The sequence below is a fragment of the Cavia porcellus genome, unplaced genomic scaffold (genome assembly GCF_034190915.1).
Source record: "Cavia porcellus strain 051 isolate PalLab524CR breed Dunkin Hartley unplaced genomic scaffold, mCavPor4.1 scaffold_23, whole genome shotgun sequence".
Classification (NCBI taxonomy): domain Eukaryota; kingdom Metazoa; phylum Chordata; class Mammalia; order Rodentia; family Caviidae; genus Cavia; species Cavia porcellus.
The window spans coordinates 42543842-42566953 of NW_026947506.1; the positions used below are offsets into that span (position 1 = coordinate 42543842).

The 23112-nt window shown below is 51.2% G+C and overlaps 2 protein-coding genes across 2 annotated transcripts; one reads left to right on the plus strand and one right to left on the minus strand.

Annotated features, from left to right (window-relative positions):
* The first annotated feature begins 12328 nt into the window (after positions 1 to 12328).
* On the plus strand, positions 12329 to 16055 carry Vps37d (VPS37D subunit of ESCRT-I). Its single transcript, XM_023565150.2, has 4 exons — positions 12329 to 12563; positions 13807 to 13978; positions 14378 to 14460; positions 14969 to 16055. The coding sequence occupies exons 1-4, from the start codon at positions 12426 to 12428 to the stop codon at positions 15329 to 15331; spliced, it is 756 nt and encodes a 251-aa protein (XP_023420918.2). The 5' UTR covers positions 12329 to 12425; the 3' UTR covers positions 15332 to 16055.
* A 5869-nt stretch (positions 16056 to 21924) lies between these two features.
* On the minus strand, positions 21925 to 23099 carry Dnajc30 (DnaJ heat shock protein family (Hsp40) member C30). Its single transcript, XM_003470119.5, has one exon. It carries the CDS (start codon positions 23057 to 23059, stop codon positions 22379 to 22381), a length of 681 nt encoding a protein of 226 aa, XP_003470167.1. The 5' UTR covers positions 23060 to 23099; the 3' UTR covers positions 21925 to 22378.
* Positions 23100 to 23112: the final 13 nt, after the last annotated feature.

Here is a 23112-nt window from a genome sequence, read left to right on the forward strand (position 1 = left end):
GCAGGCCTGCGGGTGCCAGGTCTCTGGGCGTTCTTATCTGGAGCTGCAGGATGCTCTGGGCGCCCGGAGCGCCTGGCTTTTAGCCGCGGGTGTGGACGGCACTGTGGGCTCCCGCCCGCCCTCGGCGGGGTGTCCTTTGCCCCTTGATCCTGCGTCTCCTCCTCTCCTTAGCACGTGGGTAGCGGCCGCCCCGCTGGTGGCCCGCCTGTGGTGCTGCGGTGGCTTGGGCTGTGGGCTCATGCTCCTGCCAATCCCAGCCCGCTCGTGCCCACTCACCTTTACCCCCCTCCGTGGAGCTGGGGGGGGCGGCAACCAGCCTGGGTGCAGGAGGAGGAGCCATGGCCCAAGGGTAGAGTGGAGCCTGGCACAGCGTCGTCCCAGTTCCCCAGGTCCCATCCGCCCCAGCCCGTTCTGCCCAAGGGTCCTGCTCCATCCAGAGGCCTCTACTCTGTTGGCTGATAAGCCCCTCCTCCCCATCACCTACTCTCACAAACCCATTCCCAGATCCTCCCCCTTCCCAGCAGCCCAAACCCCTATCCCTTTTGAGAGCCCCCTTCCCCCCCAAAAAGGCCTTCACAGCATTCTGCTCTACCTCAAAGGCTGTTCAACCCCACTTGAAATCCCTCTCTCTTGGCAGGGAAAGGGTTGAGACAGGGTCTCCCGATGTGGTCCAGGCTGATCTTAAACTCCCTATGTAGACCAGGATAGCCTTGAGCTTGGGGTGATCCTCCTGCCTCAGCCTCCTGAGTGCTGGAATTATAGACATGCTTGGCTGTTGAAACTCCTCTTTCCAACCTCCTTCGCCTTCCAGAGTCCCTACCTCCTCCTCTTCAGCCTCCTCCTTCTGAGTACCTTCCCCTCCTTGCACACTTTTCCTTAGCCTCTGTCCCCTCTGTAGACCCTGCCCCTTTCCTGAGCCCCCTCTCTAAACCCTCTCCAGCCTCCTTTAGCCAACCGACCCTGGTGGTCTTCATGCAGGGTCCTGCTAATATTTACAATTCACTCTACAAACATGCTGGTACTCCCTCCACCGAGAGGCCCTTGGGGATGCAGGGACCGACAGACCCACCGTGGTGGCTGAGGACAGGATTCTGAGTCCAGGAATAGGCCCTGGCCTCAGAGTCGACTCTGCCGGAATAGGGCTTCTGGCTGGAGCAGGCTGCTCCTGGTCCCAGGGACTTCCTTTCTGCTCCCTGCTGCTGGAGGTGGGCAGCAGAGACAGAGGGCACTGTGCTAGAGAGGACACCCAGGGTCTCTGCCGATGACACGAGCAGCTATGGAGAGAGGGCTGAAGGATGAGGCTGCACTCACCCCAGACTCAGATCCTGCTGCTTGCTTGGGGGATCATGGGATGAGAAAGAGAGGAGGACGGTGCTGCTTCTTCCAGCTGCTGCTCTGCCTGCGCCCTTCTGTCCTCCAGCTCATGCTGCTCTTCTTGTGGGGGCTTGGACAGACACGGATTCCCAACCAGAGAAGGACGTCAGCGGCGTGTGTGTGTGTGTGTGTGTGTGTGTGTGTGTGTGTGTGTGTGAAGGGGCTGGAACCAGGACACAAGAAGTAGCCCCAGAGTATAGCCCTGTCCCTGCTCTTGACTGACAGCCACTTGGAAAGTACTTTTGTCACTATGCTATTGCCAGGAGCCTCAGTTACCCCATAATATGATTGCTAGATCTAGCAAATAAAAATCCAAGATGTCCAGTTAAATTTCATCTTCAGATAAACAATGATTTTTTTGTACTAGTATGTTTCACGCATTAGTTCAGGCATATTTTACTAAAAGATCATTTACAACACTTATCTAAAACTTTGGTAGCTTTTCTGAAATTCTGGGATTGACCCTATCCCTGCAGCAGCAGGGAAATTTGGATAAGATGCTCTTTCTCAGGGCCCCTCTGAGCTCCAGCAAAAAGAAACTCACAATGTGGAGTAGCACATCTCCCTAATTCCAGCACTCTGGAGGCTGAGGCAGGAGGATCCCAAATTTAAGCTCAGCCTGGGCAATTTAGCTATTTAGTGAGACTGTCAAAATAAAAAATAAAAAGGACTAGGGACAGAGTTTAGAGTAAAGTCCCAGGGTCCAATCCCCAGTACCACAGGAGAGCAAGTGCTCACCTCAAGTGGACCTGAAGGTGGTCCAAAGGTGTTTGGCTCCCTTCCAGAGTGATGCAGAACAAGAGAAAGACAGGAGCAGGCTGTAGGGACAGAAGGGAAAGCTGTGGTCACAGGGCCCTGACACGGGAGAAGACATTGGGAGGGAAGACACCTCCAGAAGCAGCCTAACCCTGGAAGGCTTCCTAAAGGAAGCAGATTTTCATGGTGACTTAGATGCTGGGGAAGAGGTAGGTAGGTGGCTCCTGGTAGGTGCTGGGGAGGTGTGTCTCACAAGGAAGCATCCCCCAGATCAACAGAAAGTGGCACACAAGGATGCTCTAGAGTTACGGCAGGTTGTCACAGCGACTCACACCACAGTATGACCCAGCTGCCAAATACCTAGCGCCTGCCAGCCCCTCCTTGACCTCTAAGCCCTTCCTGTGACAGGAAAGCAGAGGCACTGGGAAGTTAGTTAGGTGACTCCAGGTGGCAGAGCTGGAACTGCTCAGGGGGCCTGGCTCAGTCCCTGTTGTGTAACACACCCTGTGCCACGGCTAGGACTGAGGAGGTGACACCAGCTTGCTCTCACAGGAACCTGTAGTCCAGTTGGGTGGGAGGAGTCATAAATTATGTCAGTGTAAGATGGGTGTGGCAGACACCTACAATCCCAGCACTCTGGGAGGCTGAAGCAGAAGGATTGCAAATCTGAGCCCAACCTGGGCAACTTAGCAGACCCTGTCTCACATGTACAAAACATTTTTAAAGAGGGCAGGCATGATGGTGCACATCTGTAATCCCAGCATTTGGGAGGCTGAGGGGGAGGATCATCACAAATTGAGGCCAGACTGGGCTACATAGTCAGTTAAAGGCCGGCCTGGACTACATATGGATGCAGTCTAACAACAACAACAGAAAAAAACTTAAAGGGCTGAGAATATGGCTCAGTGTGAAAGCCCTGAGGTCAGTCCACAGCTCCCCCCCACCAAATCCAGAAAACCCACCTAGATCAGGGTTTTGACAGTGTGTGCCAGGAAGCAGGGACAGATGCCAGCTGCAGAAGCGGGGAGAGGAAGCCAGGCTGAGGAAGGCAGGAGGGGCCTCCAGCCGCCTTTGCTCTAGGCCAAGGGGCAGGCCAGTGGTACTTGCGGGTGGAGAGGCATTGAAACACAGTGAGGGACAGGGAACACTCTGTTTCTGGCATAGCTGGTGTGGAGTTCAGGGACACAGCTGTCAACAGAGAAGTGCAGACCCATCTGGAGGACAAAGGTAGGAGCAAGGGAGTGTCAGACCCCTTTGCAATGGGATGTGCTGCAGGGGAGACTCAAAACCCCTCTCCGCCCCCCAGGAGTGCTCAGGCTGCCTGAGTCTTGTGACACCTACCAGGAGGGGCATGGAGGAGCCCCAGAGCTGAAGAGACTTTTTTTCCCCAGTACTGGAGTTGAACCCATTCTAGAGCATTCACACTGAGCTCCATCCTCGGCCCTATTTATGGTTTTTTAAAAACAAGTTCTCCCCTAAGTCACTAAGTTGCCTGAATTGGGCTCAAACTTGCTACCCTCCTGCCACAGCCTCTAACTTGCTGAGATCACACAGGTATGGGCCATCAGGCTTGGCTTGAAGGGACTTCTTGCTAGTGAGCTTTATCCATGTGCTTCTCCAAGTCCTGGGGTCGTTGTGGACTCAGGATCCAGCCCCAGCACAGGATGTGGAAGAAAACACCATGCTAGCAAATGTCAGCAGTTGTCTGATGAGGGTTTGAGGACAGGTGGCAAGTGCAGGGGCCGGACAGTAGGGGTCAGCAAAGGCTCCCCTAGGGTGAGCCTGAGCACCTGGCAGGATGCTGATCCCACGGAAGAGAGGAGAAGAGAGCCTGGCTGTGGCAGGGCTGGGAGATCAGCTGTGAGATGTCACCATGGATGACAGGTTGCACACAGGTGTCCTTCGGGTAGGAGCTTAGGGCTGATGCTGCAGGGCGGGCTCTGATGTCTTCTGAAGTCTGCTGACTTCTCCACACTGCATGGAGCCTCTTGTATGCCCCGCCCAGTGCTGGTGGGAATGCAGTCACATGGTTTAAGAAGAGATGCAAGTACTGGAGTCAACCCAAGTACCCATCAATGAACCAATGTAGGAAAGGTGTTGTATGTACACGATGGAATACTATTCAGCTATAAAAAGGAATGAAATGATGTTATTTGTGCAATGAAGATATGTCTGGAGGACATTTTGTGAAGTGAAATAAATCAGGCACAGAAAGACAAATACTAGCTCAATGTGATGGTATATTCCTATAATCCCAGCATCCTGGGAGGCTGATGCAGGAGAATCACAAATTTGAATCCAATTTAATGACAATTTAATGACTTAGCAAGATCCTGTCTCAAAATAAAAAATAAAAAGGACTCGGAATTTAATTCAGTGTGAATTCAATCCCTATTACACACACACACACACACACACACACACACACAATTGCGAGTGCTCACTTGCATGTGGAACTTAAAAGTTAATGTCACGGAAGTAGAAAGTAGAGCTGGACATGGTGGTGCACACCTGTAATCCCAGCACTCAAGAGGCTGAGGCAGGAGGACTGCTATGAGTTTAAGGCAGCCTGGGCTACACAGTGAATTCATGCCCAACCTGTACTACATAATGAGACCCTGTCTGAAGCAACAACAACAACTAGAGAGAATCGCGATTCTCGGAGGCTGGGAAAGGCCGAGGGGAAGATGAAGAGAGAATGGCTAACTGGTGCGACTGAACAGGAGGAATAATTTCTAGTGTTCTGTTGCATAGCAGGGTAACTGTGGTGACAGTTGTTAATTTTATCAACTCAAAAGAGTTGATAGGGTTTTTAAAGTCTCCAGTTATCCTGATCAGATCATTACATATGGTACACAGCTTTGAAAACTCTACACTGTACTGCAAAAGGATATGTGATTATTTTGTTATTTAAAAATAATATATACTTTTAAAAATAGCTACAAATAATCTGTATTGTCTAGACCTGAATGTCTGCAATAAGAAACAGGAATGACACATCAATTAGAAGGATAAAATAATAAGATGGGCCATAGAACCTGTGGATAAGGGAGTGGAACAATTGCAGTCATAACTCTGCTGTAAGAGTGACAAGCTGGGAATAACTCATGTGCCCATGAACAGGTGAGTGCATTAGCAAGTTGTGGTATATCCACATAATGAAATACTATACAGCAATAAAAAGGAATGTGCTGTTGATAAATGCAACAGTATGGGTAAATGTCAAAATAATCCTGAGTGAAGGAAGTCAAATAAAAAGTTGAATACCCTGTATGATTCTTTTAGACAAAATTCTAGAAAATCAAGAGTAACATGTAGTGACAGATAGCAGATGAGGACGGTATCTGAGGTTGGAGTTCAAGGATACAGAAAGGGGCTGACAGGGGAATGGCAAAAGACACACAGGAACTTTGGGCAGTGATGGCCATGTCCATGCCTTGATTTGGTGATGATTTCATGGGAGCATAATTATGCCAAAGTTCAGCAAAGTGTGCGCTTTAAATAAATGTAGTTCATTGGAGCTCAGTAAGCCATTTTGTTTTTTCTTATTGAGACAAGGTCTTACTATGTAGTTCAGGCTGGTCTTAAACTCGTGGGGATACTCCTGACTCAGCCTCCAAAGTGCTAGGATTACAGGTATGTGCCACCATGCCTGGCAATAAAGCTGTATTTAAAATCAAGGGAATAATAAACCCCAGATGCAGAGGTGTGGTTATATTAGGTGGAGAGCAGGCTTAGAAAGGGCTGAGGATTTAGCTCAGGGGCTCAAGTGCTTGCCTGGTAAGCACAAGGTTGTGAGTTCAATCCAGGTACCAAAAGAAAAAGGGGAGCATTTGGTAGATGTAAATTGTTGTTGGGGTCTCAGTTGTAGGATTGGGTTATAGACTCACTTGTGCTCATTGTGAATTAATACACAAATAAGTGATAGTAAGGACAGATGAACCAAAAGATGAGACTGTATTTAAAAACACACACACATACATGAGTTGGGAATGATCTATTTCTGTGTACCTGAGGCCCAGATTTTAAAAGAGGAAATGTGAGCCAGGAGTCACTGGTGGTGCATATCTGTAATTTTTGCTTGCTGGGAGGCTGAGGCAGGAGGATCACTGTTAGTTCAAGGCCAGCCTAAACCACATAGTCAAGCCTTGTCTCAAAAAAACAAAAAAGATGGCTGGAGATTTAGCTTAGTGGCAAGCACTTGCCTGGTAAGCATGAGGTCATGAGTTCAATCCCCAGTACGGAAATGAGCTGAATAAATCTTTACCCTTTAAAAACAATCAAAAAAGGGCCAGGGATTTAGCTCAGTGGCAAAAGTGCCTGCATAGCAAGCATGAAATCTTGAGTTCAATCCCTGGTACAAAAAAATAAAATAAAGAGAAAAGAAGAGTCAAGTATGTAGCTCAGTGAGAAGGTCCTGGGTTCAATCCCTAGTGCTGCACCTGTCAATAAATAAAATAAATAGGGCGTGTGCTGGGACACCTGCATGCAATGGTATGAAGTTGGACCCCAACTCACACAACAAACAAACGCGGTTTAGTGACCATATTTAGAAATGAGTCAGTGACCTAAATGTAAGAGCTGAAGCTATAAAATTCTTAGAAGAAAGTACAAGAGTAAATCTCTGGGGCCCTGAGTGAACAAATGGTTTTGTCTTTTTTTTTTTTTTTTGAGATAAGGTCTTGCTATGTAGTCTGGGATGGTCTTGGATTCACAGTGATCCTCCTACCTCAGCCTCCCAAGTGCTGGGATTACAGGCGTATGTCACCACACTGGTCAGGAAATAGTCTCTTCAATATGATGCCAAAGCACAAGTAACAAAAGAAGAAATAAATTTGGCTTCATCAAAGTAATAATTAAAAAATTCTTTTTGCTTCAAAGGACAGATACCTTTAAGAAAATAAAATGGTGATCTATAGAACTGGAAAAAATTGAGCTGAATATAATGGTATATGTTTGGAATCCCAGCACTTGGGAGGCTGAGGTAGGAGGATTATCACAAGTTCATGCACATGCTAAGTACATAGTGAGACTCTGTTGCAAAAGGGAAGAAAGACAGAAAGACAGAAAAACAGAAAAAAAGAAAGAAAGAAAGAAAGGAAAGGAAGAAAGAAAGAAAGAAAGGAAAGAAAGAAAGAAAGAAAGAAAGTAGGAAAGAAAGAAAGACACAAAAAAGAGACAGAAAGAAATTTGCACATTATATGTCTGATAAAAGACTTGTTCAAAGTCTTGTCCCTGAAGTTCAAATAACCTCTTACAATTCAGTTAAACATCCATCTATGGAAGACAGGCGTGGTGGCACACACCATCCTCTGGAAGGCTGAGAAGGAGGATGGCACGTTTGAGCTCAGCCTGGGCAATTTAGTGACTTTGCAAGAGTCTGTCTCAAAAAAAAGTGGTTGACAGATAGCTCAGTGCAAAAACCCGGAGTTCAATGTCCTGGTACCACAAAGGAAAGAAAGGAGAGGGAAGGAAACCGTGTAACTGCTGTCCATCGGCTCCAGTATGAAGGAATCTGTGAAAGGATTATGCTAAATCAAAAGAAGATAGTCACAATTGCCCACAGGTCATATAATTGTGTTTATGTGAAATGCCCAGAATAGGCAAATCCATGGAGAAAGAAAGTAGCTTAGTGGTTACCAGGGCTGGGGAGCGGGCAGGACTGGGGAGGAGTTGGGGACAGGCTGCTAATGGACAGAGGATCTTTTTAGGGTGACAAAAATGTTCTAAAATCAACTGTGCCAAATCTGCAGGTATACAAAACACACCAGGTATCTGAACGATTTAAACTGTCGAGTTGCTTGACTTGTGAATTATATCTCAATAAAGCATTTTTGAGGGCATGCCGGTTATAACACAATACATTTAGAGATTGTACCAAACTGAATCATGAGGATGCCATGTCCCCTTCACACAGTAAAGCCTGCATATCCTGACAAGGGCAGACCCAGTACCAACTAACACCCAGGGAATCCAGAGAGACGGAAAGCCATCCCAGCTGCTGACTATGACCTGCAACTCCTCTGTCTTTGTTCGTTTGTTTCATTTTTTGTTTTTTGAGTCAGGGTCTTGATATACAGTTCAGTCTGACCTTAAATAAACCAAATAGTCCAGGTTGGCTTTTTGTGGTGATCCTCCTGCCTCAGCCTCCTAAGTTCTGGGATGATGGGTGTGCAACGCCATGCTTGGCCAACTCCTCTAATACTTCCTCCACTCCTTTTACAGACGATAGGTGGATTTGACACTGCAGAAACTGAACATTTTACCTTCGGTTCAACTCAGGAAGTGTAGAGTGCAGAAGGGGACCAAAGACTCTGATTCCAAAACTAAATTCTCAAATTTGACCCTCAAAAATTCTTAATTCTGTACAAAGTCTCAGACATACCAAAAATCAGAAAGAGCAATACATTGCACACCTCTGGGACTTGGCCCAACTTATGAGATCAAACCATCCTTGCCACCCAAATCTTTATCATCTGCCCCCCAATTCTATTCCTTTCTGCCTGGCACCAGCCTTGAAATCAATGTTTATGGCTGTCACATTTTTACTAATATTTATCTTCAAGCAATACATCACTTTACCTGCTCCTGATCTTTAAAGTAACAGCGAAACCAGGTATGTTGGTGCATGTCTGTAATTCCAGCACTGTAGGAAGCAGAGGCAGGAAGATCATAAATTTGTGCACAACTTAGCAACTTAATGAGATCCCATCTCAAAATAAAAAATGACCTGGGTTCAATCCTCAGTACTGCAAAAACATAACAATAAAAAACCAGTAGTATCCTATGAAGTGTATTTTTCTGAGGCTTTTTGTTCCCTTAATTTTTTATTTTTATTCATATGTATGTGGGATTTTATTTCTCATATGTATGTAGGGATTGAATTTAGGGCCTCCCAGAGCTACATCCCCACCTCCCCAACCTTTTTCTTTTTTTTAAATTTGAGGCAAGATCTTGCTAACTTCCCCACGTTGGCCTTGACCTTACCATCTTCTTGCCTCTGCTTCCAGACTGGCTGGGGTTCATTCTGCACCACTGCAGGAATCTCTGGGATTACTGCAGGCTCTAGGATTAGTTTCCTCGTTCAATGTTGGTGAGATTCAGAACGCTCCTTTTCATTGCTGGATGGTATTAGTTCTCCACTGCACAGAGACAGCAGTTTCTCTTTTGGCTTTTTTTCTGTTCTATTTTTCATTAATTAATTTTTGCCATTACCAGTACTGCTGCTATGAACCAGAATCAAAACCAGCCATGTTCTGGGCTCAGTGAGGCAGGAGGAGCTTGAGTTTGAGGCTAGCCTGTGCTACACAGTGAGACTACTTTAACCCCATTCAAAAGACAAACAAAAGTCAACGATGCAGCAGCTTCAAATCTCTCCCTGACTGTGACCTTCTGCTTCCGTTGTCCCATCACCTTCTCTGACTCTGACCCTCATTCTAAGGGCACTTGCGATAATACCCGATCCTTCTGAACCATCCAGGATCATCTCTCTCCACCTTGGGATCTTTAATGGCATCTGCAAAGTCTCTTTTACCATTCACGGTTACATAGTCAGAGGACCAGAGTTGAGATGTGCTTCTTCTCCTGGGGGTCCTATTTGGTCTACTGTGAGGGAGTGATGGGAGCGTCTTTGAGTCATTCCATTGTCAAACTGCTTTCCAAAGTCAGTGAATTCTCTCTCCCACCAGGAGTGCTTAGGTGCTCCCTGGCTCACTCCATTCTCACCAACACTTGGTGTTATCTGATTTTTTAACGTTTCCCAACCTGATAGCTATGAAATGCCTGGACTCTGGCAGCTATGTGGCCAAAAGGGAGGGTAACCAGTGGTGTGGAATGTGAAAAGGAGGGGCCCTTGCAGTCAGAAGGTGGTTGATGAAGCCCGGCCTGGTGACACACACCTGTGTCCGCAGCACTCTAGGAGGCTGAGGCAAGAAGACTGCAAATTCTAACCCAGCCTGGGCAATTTAGGGAGACCCTGTCTCAAATTTTAATAAAAAGGGCTGGGGATGTTTTTAGGTTTTTTTCAGCACAGTTGAGAGATAAAGAGAGAGAAATAGACAAGAAGGCCTTTATTGAGGGCACCAGAGGGCTTCAGAAAGAGTGCAAGCTTCCTCTGGCAAGAACAAAGAAGTGAAAGAACTTTTGTCAGGTCTGGTTGGGGGAGGAGTTTGGGAGGAGGCACAATGACATATCAACAATTAATTTAAGAAGCATCTGTGTGCACAAAAAGGAAACACAAGATTTACAGGGGGCTGCAGGAAGACGAAGAAGGAGGAGGAGGAAGAAGAAGAAGAGGAGAAGAAGAAGGTGAGAAGGTGTTTTGGCTTCTCTGCAGTGCTGAACCATCGCCATGATGATCTGGTGAACCGTATGTGGGCCAAAATCCTTTATTAATTGACTGAAGGTACTTCTCAAGGCCCGGTGCCATGTTGGGTAGACGTCATGTTAGAGATAGCTAAGCCCCAGGCTGGCAGACTCTATCAAGAAGACCCAGGGTTCAAGCCCAAGTACAGGAAAAGCAAAAAGGAAAGGGGGTTGATGAGCTGGGCTAAGAGAGATGTCCTTGGAGTGACAGGAAAGGGGATGACTTGAGACTAAATCAAGAAGAGTGCTGAGGAACCGGACACAGGAAGTACAGATTATCCAGGGTACTTTAAAAATATGGGTGGAAAGTTTCAGTCTACATGCGGAAATTGTAGATGAAAGAGACACAGAAAGAGACAGCAGTGGTGGAGGAGAAGGACATAGAGCTGCAGTGCGCAGGGCTATCTGGCGGGATGCCCTGAGGGGTGGGGCAGGAGTGGTAACAACTTCTAACTAGATTGGGCAAGCCAGTGAGACCCTATCTCAAAATAATAGTAATAATAATAATAATAATAATGATGATGATGATGATGATGAAAGGGCTGGGGTGTAGCTCAGTGCAAAGGCCCTGGGTTCAGTCTCTAGTACTGAAAAAAATTCAGTCATTGGGGCTGGGGATTTAGCTCAGCAGCATAAGCACCTGCCTTGCAAACAGGCAGTCGTGAGTTGGATCCCCGGTACCGATAAAAAGGAAAAAAACAAAAAACAAAAAAATTCAGTCATCATAAAAATATGGACAAAGTCTGGCATGCCTATCTTGCCTCTTCTCTCGAATATCTGCACCTGTGTGCTCCTGTGTGCTCCTCCTGGACTGAGAGTCTTTTGTTAGAATCTTCTTTTTGCCTTTGGACTTCTCTTTGGTTCCATTATTTGCTCCTTAAATTTCAGAACTGCTATTCACCTACTGAAACTGAAATTAAAGTCACCTCCTCTGGGAAGCCTTTCGGATTACACTGGTCCAACCCCTGTGCTTTTGTAGTAATGTGGTCAGGAGAACAAGGGCACTCACTACTGTTTGATGTCACACGAGCAACTTAATCTGTGAGTGTCTGATTTCCTGCAGTGTGGACAGTGGCACCGGCCGGCGTAGGTGTGAAGACAGGGTACATACCTTGTGTTACATGGGCCTGGAAGCCATCATCCACAGAGCCTGTGTCATGGTCCTGCCCGGAAAAGCAATGGGCTCTGTGACACGGCGCAAGGTGAAGAACTGGGACTGCCTGTAATTTCGGGGAGGTGACATCATCTCCAAGATATTTCCTTGTCTCGAAAATAACGAAAACCCGTATCAGATACCCACGCACCTATCCATCAGGTATTGAAGGTCCTTCCCACCTTAGATCTTGGAGGGGGGGGTGTTGATACGTATCCCAGTCCTCCTGCCTCAGCCCCCCTTGTTTAGGGACGTTGGGCGTGGCAGTATTACCTCCCGTAGGTACCCATGTGTGATCATCCCATTTTACAGATGAGAAAAGTGAGGTTTGGGGAGGATGAGTGACGTCCAATTTAGCAGGCATCGCCCGGCAAAACTCAGAAAATTATGTGAATCTGAATGCAGAAACGCAAAATAACCCTACATGTTATAGACAACTGGCGGTGGGGGAACAGCCCGGGCCTGGGGGCGTGGTGAATCAGGCCGTGGAGTAGAGAGAGGCAGCCTGGGATCTCAGGGCGGGTCGGTCTCCTGGCGACCTAGTGGTGCTCCAGGAACCCCAGAAGCCGCGGGGTGCGGCCCGCCCCCTCGTGCCCTCCCCCCAGCCCCCGAGCCGCGGCCCCTTTAAGAGCGGGCGGGGCGCCCCCTGGCGGCGGAGCGGCGCGCGCGCGCGGCCCGATCCCGAGCCGGATCCCGGATCCCGGAGCGGAGCCGAGCCGGACGGAGCGGGGCCGAGCGGGCCGAGCCAGCAGCCGAGCTGGGGGCGCGGGCGGGCGGCATGTACCGGGCCCGGGCGGCGCGGGCGGGGCCGGAGCCCGGCAGCCCGGGGCGCTTTGGGATCCTCAGCACCGGGCAGCTGCGAGACCTGCTTCAGGATGAGCCCAAGCTGGACCGGATCGTGCGGCTCAGCAGGAAGGTAGCGCGGGGGGCGCGGGGGGCGCGGGGGGCGCGGGCCGGGCCGCGGCCTGCGGGACGGGCCGAGCCACGAGGGGCGCCAGGCGGCCGCCGAGCGGGCCCCGCCGAGCCCGGGGAGGGGCCGGGCGGCCGGGAGGGGCCGGGGGTACCGCGCACCCCGGGTGGCCGCGAGGCGTGTCCCCGCGGTGCCCCGGAGGAGGTGTGTTCCGGGCCCCGGGGCGGCCGGGCGGCGGGGGCCCTGGCTGCACACCCGCGTTCGTGGGGTCAGAAAGGGGAGGAGGCTTCCGAGGGCAGAACTGGGGGCCTCTTTGACACTAGGGGGCTGTAGTGGGGGGCGATCTGCGCATTCTGGGGGCGCAGGGGGGCTTTGTGCCCGACGCCAGGAGGGGAGGTGTGCTTCGTAGGCCACCATAGAGAAAGTTGCTCTTCCGCGGGAGATAGGCCCAGGCTGGGCGTCTTGGGGGGCAGAGGGGAAAGTGTGCGCCGGAGGGCGGCGGATGAGGAGGGGCAGGAGGCGCCGACTGGAGACAGATGGAGGGGAACGCCTTGTCCGGGCAGGAGCGAGGCTCGGCCCTCTAGAAACAGGGGGGCAGGCTTGTGCGGGGCCGGGCCACCTCCTGCAAGAGGAGGAGAGCAGGAAGCAGGTGCTGGAGCTCAGGGTGGAAAAGGGGGTGTGTAGTGGTTGGGGTGTGGGATTCCATTGGAGGGCAGAGGAGGGGCTGTGAAGGGAAGACAAGGCCATCAGCGGGGGTACCTCGGAGGGACGGGGTACAGAGGGCACTCCAGAGAGTCGGAGTGGGGGGCCGGAAGGTTCGGAGCACACACACCTGAGGAGGAAGCAGACAAAGGCCTGGAAAGAGAGGGAAGCTGCTCAAGCATGGAAAAATAGAGCAGCAGAGGGAGGGGACTCCTCGGGGACCTGAGCAGACACATTAATTGAAAAATTAAAAATTAACTAACATTTGTAGATGCCTTCATAGTTTTGCTCACTTAAGTCTCTCTACAACCCCATAAGGTAGGCGGTTTTTAAACTTGCATTGTAGAAAAGGAAACTGAGGCTGGAGACAGAGCTCAGGGCAAAGCCTGGTGGTGGCCAATAGCAGTCCCTCCACCTGTTGGGTCCACCACCCAGAGGGTAGGGGCCTTGCAGGTGTCTTTGGCCCAGCAAGTGGACACCATTGTCCAGGTGGCACCAACACCCTGGGTGGTGGTGAGCTGAGCCCAGGTGAGCTCTTGTGCCCCAGTTCCAGGGCCTGCAGCTGGAGCGAGAGGCCTGCCTGGCCTCCAACTACGCCCTGGCCAAGGAGAATCTGGCACTGCGGCCCCGCCTGGAGATGGGCCGGGCTGCCCTGGCCATCAAGTACCAGGAGCTCCGAGAGGTGGCTGAGAACTGTGCGGACAAGCTGCAGCGACTGGGTGAGGGACATCGGGGACAGCCTCCAGACTGGGGTGCACTTGGCCTTAACAAATGCCAGGCTTTGATGGGAGGATTGGGGCGAGCTGTTCCTGGGTAGACTTGAGGGGTGTCACTCCTGGAAATGGTGTAGCAAGGTGCTTGGTGGGTGAGCAGGGCTGGATGGAGAGATCTGAGGTCCTGGGCCTGACACTCAGGCGTCTCCCTGGGGCCCTCAATATTCAAAGGCCCTGCCTTCTCTTCTGGAACTCTTGGAGGGGAGGAATACTCAAACTGGTCCTATGGACCTTGTATAGGTGGGGAAACTGAGGCTCCAGAGAAGGAAAGGGAAGTGTACAGTCCCACAAAGTCAGAGCCCTTAGGCTGTCCCGCCTGTCACTTTGTTTCTCTGTGGCCCTCAGAAGAGACCATGCATCGCTGGAGTCCCCACTGTGCCCTGGGCTGGCTGCAGGCTGAGCTGGAAGAGGCTGAACAGGAGGCTGAGGTGAGGGGAGAGCTGGCTGGGGCCAGGGACTAGAAGCGAGACTCCTCCTGTCCCTCTCTAGGGTTCACTGCAAGGCAGGCTGGGAGCTTCTTCAGGAGCCCGGCGTTGCTGGCCACACTTTCGTCAGCCCTGGACAGCAGGGCATATGGTCCCCACGGTCCCCACCAGTGGCCCCCTGTGACTGTCCCAGGGTGTCAGAGGCTGAGCCTGTACAGGCTCTGAGGCTGGCTTTTCTCTTGTGCTGGGTTGGAAGTGCAGCTCCCTGTGAGTTGAAGGGGTTGGGGAAGAGGGGACCCAGGCTGTGTTTGGGTGTCTTGATGAGACTCATCTGTTCCCACCCAGGGTGCTTGCTGCCTGCTGTCTGACCCAGCAGGTGTGGTGCTGGTGCCCTCACTCTGGAAGTAAGGGCAGTGGTCCACAGTCTCTCTGCCAGGCTGGTCCCAAAGGTGGGAGAGGGGAGTCTCTGGTTGCTCTTATCACACTCACCATCCCCTTCCTGCCCACCCAGGAACACATGGAGCAGCTGCTGCTGGGCGAGCAGAGCCTGGAGGCCTTTCTGCCCGCCTTCCAGCGTGGTCGGGCTCTGGCCCACTTGAGGCGGACCCAGGCTGAGAAACTGCAGGAGCTGCTGCGGCGCAGGGAGCGCTCTGCCCAGCCAGCCCCTACCGCTGCTGCTGATGCCCCCAAACCCTTCCCGGCTGCAGCCGTTCTCCACACTGGGGCTGCCTGGGGGCCACCTGCTGCACCCCGGAGCCTGCCCCCCTTGGACTCCCGCCCAGTGCCCCCACTGAAGAGCTCCCCTGGGTGCCCCCTTGGCCCAGCACCTCTGCTGAGCCCCAGGCCCTCTCAGCCAGAGCCCCCCCACCGGTAGGATCCAGGGTGTGGCCCCCCAGTGGGGGGTCCAGACAAACTTGATTGGAGGCTCCTCCTCCTCCCCCACTGCCTGGGTGGGGGGAGGGGCAGGCCCCTCCCCCTGGCCTCAGGCAGGCCCTGGCCCTGGAGGCTGAGTGGGGAGGAGGTCACCTGGAGGAGGCCCCCAGAGGGCTGGGGTGGGTGGGCAGGGTGCTGGGCCCTGGCACAAAGGAACCTCTGCCTTTGTTGTTTCCCCAGCTGGGGCCTCCAGGGTGATGGGCCAGCCTCATGCAAGAACTTTACTCACCATGGGGCCTGGGAAGGTACCGCTTACCTGAGGGCTCTGCCCAGGGTGCTGTTGCACCCTGCTGCTCCACTGAGTTTGCACAATGCCAAGACCAACAGGAGTGTTGTCCATCATGTCCTGAGCCTACTTTTCCCCCAGCTCTGGAGCCACTGCCTAGCAGCCAGGCGGCCAGGCCTTCAGCTGTGGGGCCAGGGATGCCGTTCCCCTGGGGCTGTTCTGGGTCCCTCTCCTGCTCCAGCCCCTGGAGCAGGGTAGGCCAGGGGTGCATCTGACCTGCACAGGCGAGAGTGGGCCATCCCCAGGAAAGACCATTCTGTATTTTTCTGTCCCTGTCTCCTTAGAATGGAACCTTTTTGAGGGCAGGTCCTTGTCTTTGTATGTTCTGTCCCCAGCCCCGCCTCCTAGGGGCCGTCAATAAATGTGATGATGAAGATGATGCTGCCCGCCTCCTCTCTGCCCCATCTACCAGCCTCCACTTCTGCTCCTCAGCTTCCTGCTCTTGAGGCCTTCCTCCCTCGCCCAGCCAAAGCCCAGCTGTCTTGCACGTCCTGTACCACTGCTGCCTCTTCCAAGATGCCTCCAACTACCACCCATGAAAGCTTTTCTTAAACCTTACCTCCCAGCACTTCTGATCCAACGCATCTGCTCTGTGGCTTTACCTGTCCCCACCTTCTTCCAGGTTGCAGGATCAGGCTGCTGCCTACTTCCTCTCTGGTCTGCCACAGGGCAGCCCCACTGGAGGCTGTGTGTAGGGCTGAAGGATCTGTCCTCAGCTTGCTAGGTGGCCAGCTTGGCTGGTGAGTACAGAGCAATGGCACGAGGGATGTGCTTAGGTTTAAGGAGTAAGATTTGGCAGAGGCATGGAATCTCCTGCAGAGGGAGATGTGCAGGAGTGCTGGAGAAGCCCACCAGCCTAGTGTGGGCTCAGTGTGTGAGCAGAGCTGGCTGCTTGACAGGATGGTGAGAGGCTTGGGCCGCTGCTGAAGGGACCAGTCTGTGTGAGCTCTGGCATCCTTGAGCCTTCGCTTGTCCCAGGATGGCACAGTTAAAATGCCAAGAACCCACTTCACTTGAGCCCACCTTGGCCTTGGTTCTCCTGCCCTCCTTATTGTTTGCATTTGAGCAACTGGAGGCTGGGGGAATTTAGGTGATTCCTAGATGCAGGTGACTCACTAGGGAACAAGGGGTGACCCTGAGGTACCAGGCCTCCCCTTCCTGGTCAAAGCTTCCAGGTGTTTGTGACCTCAAGGAGAAAGGGGGCCAAAGTTGGTCAAATCTGAGTCTCTACTCCTGTGATGCACACAGCGGCATCCAGAAGGAAGGCTCCAGTGTAGGACCCCAGAGCGGGTGAGAAACAGAGGAAGGCAAGACCCAACCAAGAGAGGTGGGTACTGGATGGGGTCCTTCAGAAAGCCTCCTGCATATCCCACCTTCCACAGAAGCTCGGGCCCTGAGTTCAGCTCAGCCTGAGAAAGACCTGCCTGAAGCCAGTGGGGATGCCATGGGCCTAATTCTGGGAAGAATGGGAAAGGCCTGGAATTTTTGGGAAAATTTTCCTTAAGTCCCTTGCTTAAAGGTGCATGGAATGCTCTGGAATGTTCTAGAAGGTAACAGCCTGGGCCCTTAATCCTGCCTGAAACCTGCTTCCAGGTTCTGAGGCCTCAGGAAATGATCCTCTGTGGCAGAAAAAACTTGAGGGTACACATGCAGGCCCAAGCAAAACTTCTAGGACAGTCCACTTGTGCTTTTAGAAACAGATCATCCCCTAAATAACAAAACTTTCATCTCTTTTGGATTGAAAATTTTTGTCACTCAAGAAAGTTCCTCAGGCCGGGCATGATGGTGCACACCATAATTCCAGCACTCAGGAGACTGAGACAGGAGGATTACTGTGAGTGTGAGGCCATCCTGGGCTACAAAGTGAGTTCAGGGCCAGTCTGAACTGCATAGTGAAACCCTGTCTCAACGAGACAAAAAACAAAACAATAACAAAACAAGTTTTGCGTATGTCTCTGTTTGTGAATCACTAGCTTCCCTATATTTTCTTAAACTTCTCCCCTTGTTTTCCAAATACGAAACATTAAATGTGCTTTGTTTTACCCACCAAGGCTCACTGGGCTGAGCAGGCCTGAGCTGGTGTAGTTCTTGAGCCTGGTAGAGAGCTTGCCCTTGACCCCAGAGCAAGAGAACTGAATGGTTTCCAAGAGAACAAGTTGGTTGGACTTGCTGCAGTTATCTCCACTTATACAAGGATTTTACACAAAGCCTCGCTGAAGGAATTGGTATTATGACGCCAAAGGGCCTCTCTGGTTGGCCTAAGACCTTGCCCTTGCTATAGGCCTCTCAAAAGATGCTTCTTGCCCCACAATGAAAATAAGATTTATACTCAGAGGCTGGGGATGTGGCTCAGCGGTAGAGCACTTTCTTACCAGTGCAAGGGCCTGAGCTCTGTCCCAGCACTGCCCCCGCTAGCCCCCACAAGGATTTACACTCACCCCTTCGGTGTGAGGTGTAGGTTTTCACATCAACACCTCCATACCCTAAGGATGTCACCTCCAATGCCCTAAGGGCCAGGAAGGTGACAGAGGGGCTACGCAGTTGGTTTCCACAGAGAAATGCTTCCATCCCCATTATTTTAGAAATGCAGGGTCCTTACTGTTGGTTTTCACCCTTGATAGACATGAGATAGAGTATTTTTGTACTAAGGAACATGGCATAAGTGTGTGTGGCCTGAGGCCCTTAACAAGTTGCTGCTGGAAGTGTCACAACTGGGGAGCAATGTGTCACCTTTAGGGAGAATGCTGTTCAGCTTTTCACATGGTGCTAGGGCAGTTCCCTGAGCTTGGTGGTGGTGGCACATTTTCCCATTTTTTGAGAAGTCGGCAATCTGTGTTTTCTTTTTTTTTTTTTTTTTTTTTTTTTTGTCTTTTTCTTTTTTATCAGTACTAGGGATCGAACTCATGACTGCCTGCTTGCAAGGCAGGCGCTTATGCCTCTGAGCTAAATCCCCAGCCCTAGCAACTGTGTTTTCAATGTTGGTTTAAAGGTTATTTTAGGGGCCAGGGATTTAGCTCCGCAGTGTAAGCACCTGCCTGACAAGTGCAAGGTCATGAGTTTGATCCCCAGTACCAAAAAAAAAAAAGTTATTTCAGGCTGGGTGTGATGGTACATGCCAGTAATCCTGGCACTAGCTTAGGCGGGAGAATTGCTGTGAGTTCAAGGCCAGCCTGAACCACCAAATGAGTTCAAGGGCAACCTGAACTACACAGAGAGACCCTATCTCAAAAAAAAAAAAGTTATTTTAGGACACTGTGCAGGTCAAACACTATTTGCAGTTTGGCTGTGGGCTGTGAACCACGCATGGGTCTGTCTGCTCTTGGTCATCCTCCAACAGGCCTTCCAGTGTCTACTGCAGTCCCCTCCCAGGGGGGGCTAAGGGTGTAACAACTAGAAGGGACAAAGGCAGGACGGGGGAGGGATATACTGCCTACTTCAAGACTAGTGACATGAATCCAGGCTGAGGCAGCTCGGGAGACAGTGGAGAGAGGGGGAGACTCCTAGGGACACTGTGACCTCCAGACAGTGCTGAGAAGTGTGCACAGTGAGGGCAGAGTTCCCACTGTCAGCAAGGCCACGTAGTCCAGACTCCAAGCTCATGGTGCTTTGAAGCCACAGAGGTGGTTCGGCAGGCTGGAGCTGAGGGCTGAGCTAGCCAGGGCAAGGCAGGTCTTCCCCAGTATTGCTCGCAGCATGGGACTTCATCACAAAGTCGGCGAGGACCAGGATAGAGCCTACTCTTCTGAGCCCTGAATTCAAGTGTCCCTTCTCAGCCTGTTTTCCCAGGGTTGGGGACCTAGGAAGCCCAAAGGCTCAAAACACATTCCTCTTCCATTGGTAGCCGCTTGCTTAGTGCCTCTGAGGGCCTCTGGGGTCACTCAAGACCTGCTGGCAACTCCTTAGCCTGAAGAAGGCTATTCTCAATTGTCCTAGCTTGTACTGAGACCATGACAGAAGCCAAAGGTGTACCTAGTGAATGACTGCCAGAAACTTGGAAAGCAAGTGGTAAGACATCCTGATCCTCAACACGGGTCTGAAAAGGGTCATTTATCCACAGCATTAAGTAAAAGACCCGTGAGAGGACAAAGCAGTTTGCCTCAGGAGGAACGATGTCCTGATCCAAGTCCAAAGCCAGTACCACAATGGCCAGGCATGTACACCTCTGTCTCCTGTCTGGAGTCTCCCCCCTGGGACCTTTGTATCTGTTCTCAGTCTTGGTACTTGTACCCCTTCCTCAGAGTCTGGGGTACGCTGTCACCTTTTTGGACCTTGTCTCCCATCCCAGGTTCAAATTTCCATGGAGTTTTGCTTTGCAACTACAGAACCAAGACTCAGATGGAAAGCCTGAGCTTTCCCACTTCTGGGACTTGGGGAACAGCTATAGAAGGCATGGCTAATGCGCTTGGCCTGGTTCAGCGTCTTTTTGCCAGAGCAACTAACAAGTAGAGAAAGGAAAAAGTCGAGAAAATCTTGGAGGTTGGTGGCAGGTAGAAATGTTACCATGGGAACCAGTTGGGGGTCTTTCAAAAAGGCTCCCACATTTCTCCCTTGCCATGAAGTACCTTGACTCAATTTTAGGGAGGGGAGGAAGTAGGGTCCCTGAGCTCAGCTGGAGTCTCGACGGGGTGAGGCAAATGGTCATGGACACTGTCAGAGTGAAACAGGCCTAGTTCTGGGCCATGGGAGAGGCTAGGCGTTGAATGATGGTTAATAAACTTTATAGACCACCCTGCTTAGAGCTGTGTGGAATGTTCTAGAAGTTTCAATTAGCTTCAACTGTCTCCCCCTCCCCTCAAGTCTGAAATCTGGAACTTTCTTGTACCTGCAGATTCTAGGGAAACATGAAACACTGTTGGTTGTGATCTCAACTGAGAGGCCCAAACTGAGAGGTCCCTGTAAAGTGGCCCATGCTATGATAAACCATTAGTGCTTATACAACCCCAACTCTTTTGACAAAAATAGACCCCTGGCCAAACTTGTGCCTTTTTTTGGTTGAGAAATCACTAACTGCTGCATATTTTAAGCTCTACTTCATCCAGTTTGTATTTCAAAAACAGTAGGATTTCTGTTTTCTACATATGAAACATAATCACATTACATGTTCTTTTAGAAGTACCTATTTCCCCTGTCCTCAAATCATGGCTCACTGAACCAAGCAAGTCTGAACTACAGTGGGCTCAAATAAATCTTTACTATCATTAACTGGCCCCTCACTGCAAAGTTTGTGACCAAGAGTTTATCCCACCTCCAAGATGACAGAGAACTGAATGGTTTCCAAGAGACCAGACTTGACTACCTCTGTGGTTTTTTTTTCCCCTAAACTTGCGATCGTCCTGGCTCAGCCTTTTAGCTGGAATTACACATGCATCGCTATGGCCAGCAGGATTTATCTCAATTTACACAAGAGTCTTATAGCCAAAATCAATATTAATTCCTACACTAGGAATTAGTATTGATGTACCAAAGCACTTCCTGTTTAGACACTAGACTTGGGCCCATATTCTTATCATAGATCTCCACCAAGGGTTTTCATCTCCTACAGCTTTACAGTGTGTGAACACTAGCACCTGTAATCTTACAACTGATGCACTCCTCAGCAGTGGAGAGTCAGAGTAAGGGACTGCATTACCATTGCAGCTTCGAGCAACGATGTGTACCAACAACTCAGCAGGAATGAGAAAAACCAAAACCCAAAGACACTCTTTTGGCTGACTGAATAAGAAACTCAGTCTCCACGTTGGCCAGCAAGCCTCCTGTCCCATCTTTGGGGTTGTCCTGGCTACTGTGATCCCCCAAGGTTTCCCATAGCTTTCAGCAGCCCCATCTCAAGGACTCAGTAGGAGCAGGGCCACATTTAAGGACTCAAGTTCAAAGTCTATTTCAGAGGGGACTGGCTGCATAGTTAACGAGTAGGAAAAGGATGACTAGGTGACTGACACTCTGTCCTGAGATGAGCCTGGCCCTACCAGCATCATGCTATAATCACTATGGATTAAAACTATGGATAATAAGGCATGACCAACCTCAAGAAAGCAAATGATTTCCTCCTCTGTAGTCATGGCACAGAATTGCTTCTGCAAGGTCAGCAGCTCCATAAACAGAAGCAGTCCTTACATTTGTTTTCCCACTGCCATATGCCACCAGGACAAGAGTGGTGTGGGGCAGACCCTGGAGGAAAAACTTCCCGCAGCCCATTCTCACCCTGGCTCAATCTTACAGTGACTTGGGGAAACGCACAGAGAGACAAGTTTCAGGCAACCTCAGAATTTTTCTTTTGGCAGCCATCACTGGCCATATTGCACATCTCAAGGTTACAGAGGAACCCTAGAACAAATGTGGGGCAGGAGCGCCAAATCTTGCTCAGAGCTTTCCAATGAACCCGGAACAAGCGATCAGGAAGCTGCCAACACCAGGAAGACAACCTCAAAAAGCAGGCACCCAAGGGACTCCTGAACACCTTTCGGGCTTCTGGGACTTCATCCTGAGGCCTCTGTGCTGGGCATCACGGACCTCCTTCTGTGGACCAGGGAGGGGTGTGTGTGTGTATGTGTGTGTGTATGTGTGTGCAAGTCATCGGCAGGGCGGGCAGGAGGACAGTGTCCCACCGCACCGCAGCACAGGTAGGCTTTGAAGACCAATAGTACAGCAGTGGCCATATTCTTGGGGCCTACTGGAGAGGCTCCCTGGTCCTTCTCTCTCTGGCTAAATACGAAAGCCAATGGTGATGAAGATGAGGAAGAGCACCAAGATGACAGTGGTGTCGCGAGTCTCGTCCCAGCGAAGGCCCTTCTTGGCCCGTTCCTCCTGCAGCTTGCGCAGAGCCTCCCGCTGGGCCCGTAGGCGCCGCTCACGCTGCAGCTGCATCCCGTAGTGCGCCTGATAGAAAGTGTCGAAGTCAAACAAAGTGCGGCCGGGGCCCGGGGCTGTCCGATCCGCGCCTCGCATCCGAGAGGAGACCGGCCGGGAGCACGGCGGATCAGGAGTGCCTGCGGGCGCTGTAGCCGGTCGGATGCCAGGGCCCCGCAGGTCCTCCTCGCTAAGAAGTCCGCGGTCGTATTTGCGGCGGAGGGTGGTACTGCCCAGCACCATGTACGCCTGGGAGATGCGCGTGAAGCGTTCGGCAGCCTCGGCGCTCCCCGAGTTGCGGTCCGGGTGGTAAAGGAAACACTGCCGATAGTAAGCCGCCTTTATTTGTGCCTGGGTGGCTGTGGAGTGGACGCCGAGCAGGTCATAGAGCGCCGTGCGCGAGTATGAGCCGTCGCCCCTGGAATAAGTCCTCGCTGTTAAGGCCAGACCCCCGGCCGAATTTTGTGGCCATCTCAAGGGTTGCCACAACCACCCCAAAACTAGCAGTGGATCTCTCAGACGACCCGCGGCTGCCATCTTGAAAGTAGGTAGGCGGTGCAAGATGAACTGCCCAATGGGGGTCGCGGATG

What these genes read in the sequence shown, in the direction of transcription:
- Vps37d (XM_023565150.2), top strand. Translation starts at nt 12,426, where the DNA reads ATGTACCGGGCCCGGGCGGCGCGGGCGGGGCCGGAGCCCGGCAGCCCG. An exon ending in GGACAAGCTGCAGCGACTGG is followed by an intron (nt 13,979 to 14,377) that starts GTGAGGGACATC and finishes TGTGGCCCTCAG; the next exon opens with AAGAGACCATGCATCGCTGG. An exon ending in AGGCTGAACAGGAGGCTGAG is followed by an intron (nt 14,461 to 14,968) that starts GTGAGGGGAGAG and finishes CTGCCCACCCAG; the next exon opens with GAACACATGGAGCAGCTGCT.
- Dnajc30 (XM_003470119.5), bottom strand. Translation starts at nt 23,059, where the DNA reads ATGGCAGCCGCGGGTCGTCTGAGAGATCCACTGCTAGTTTTGGGGTGG.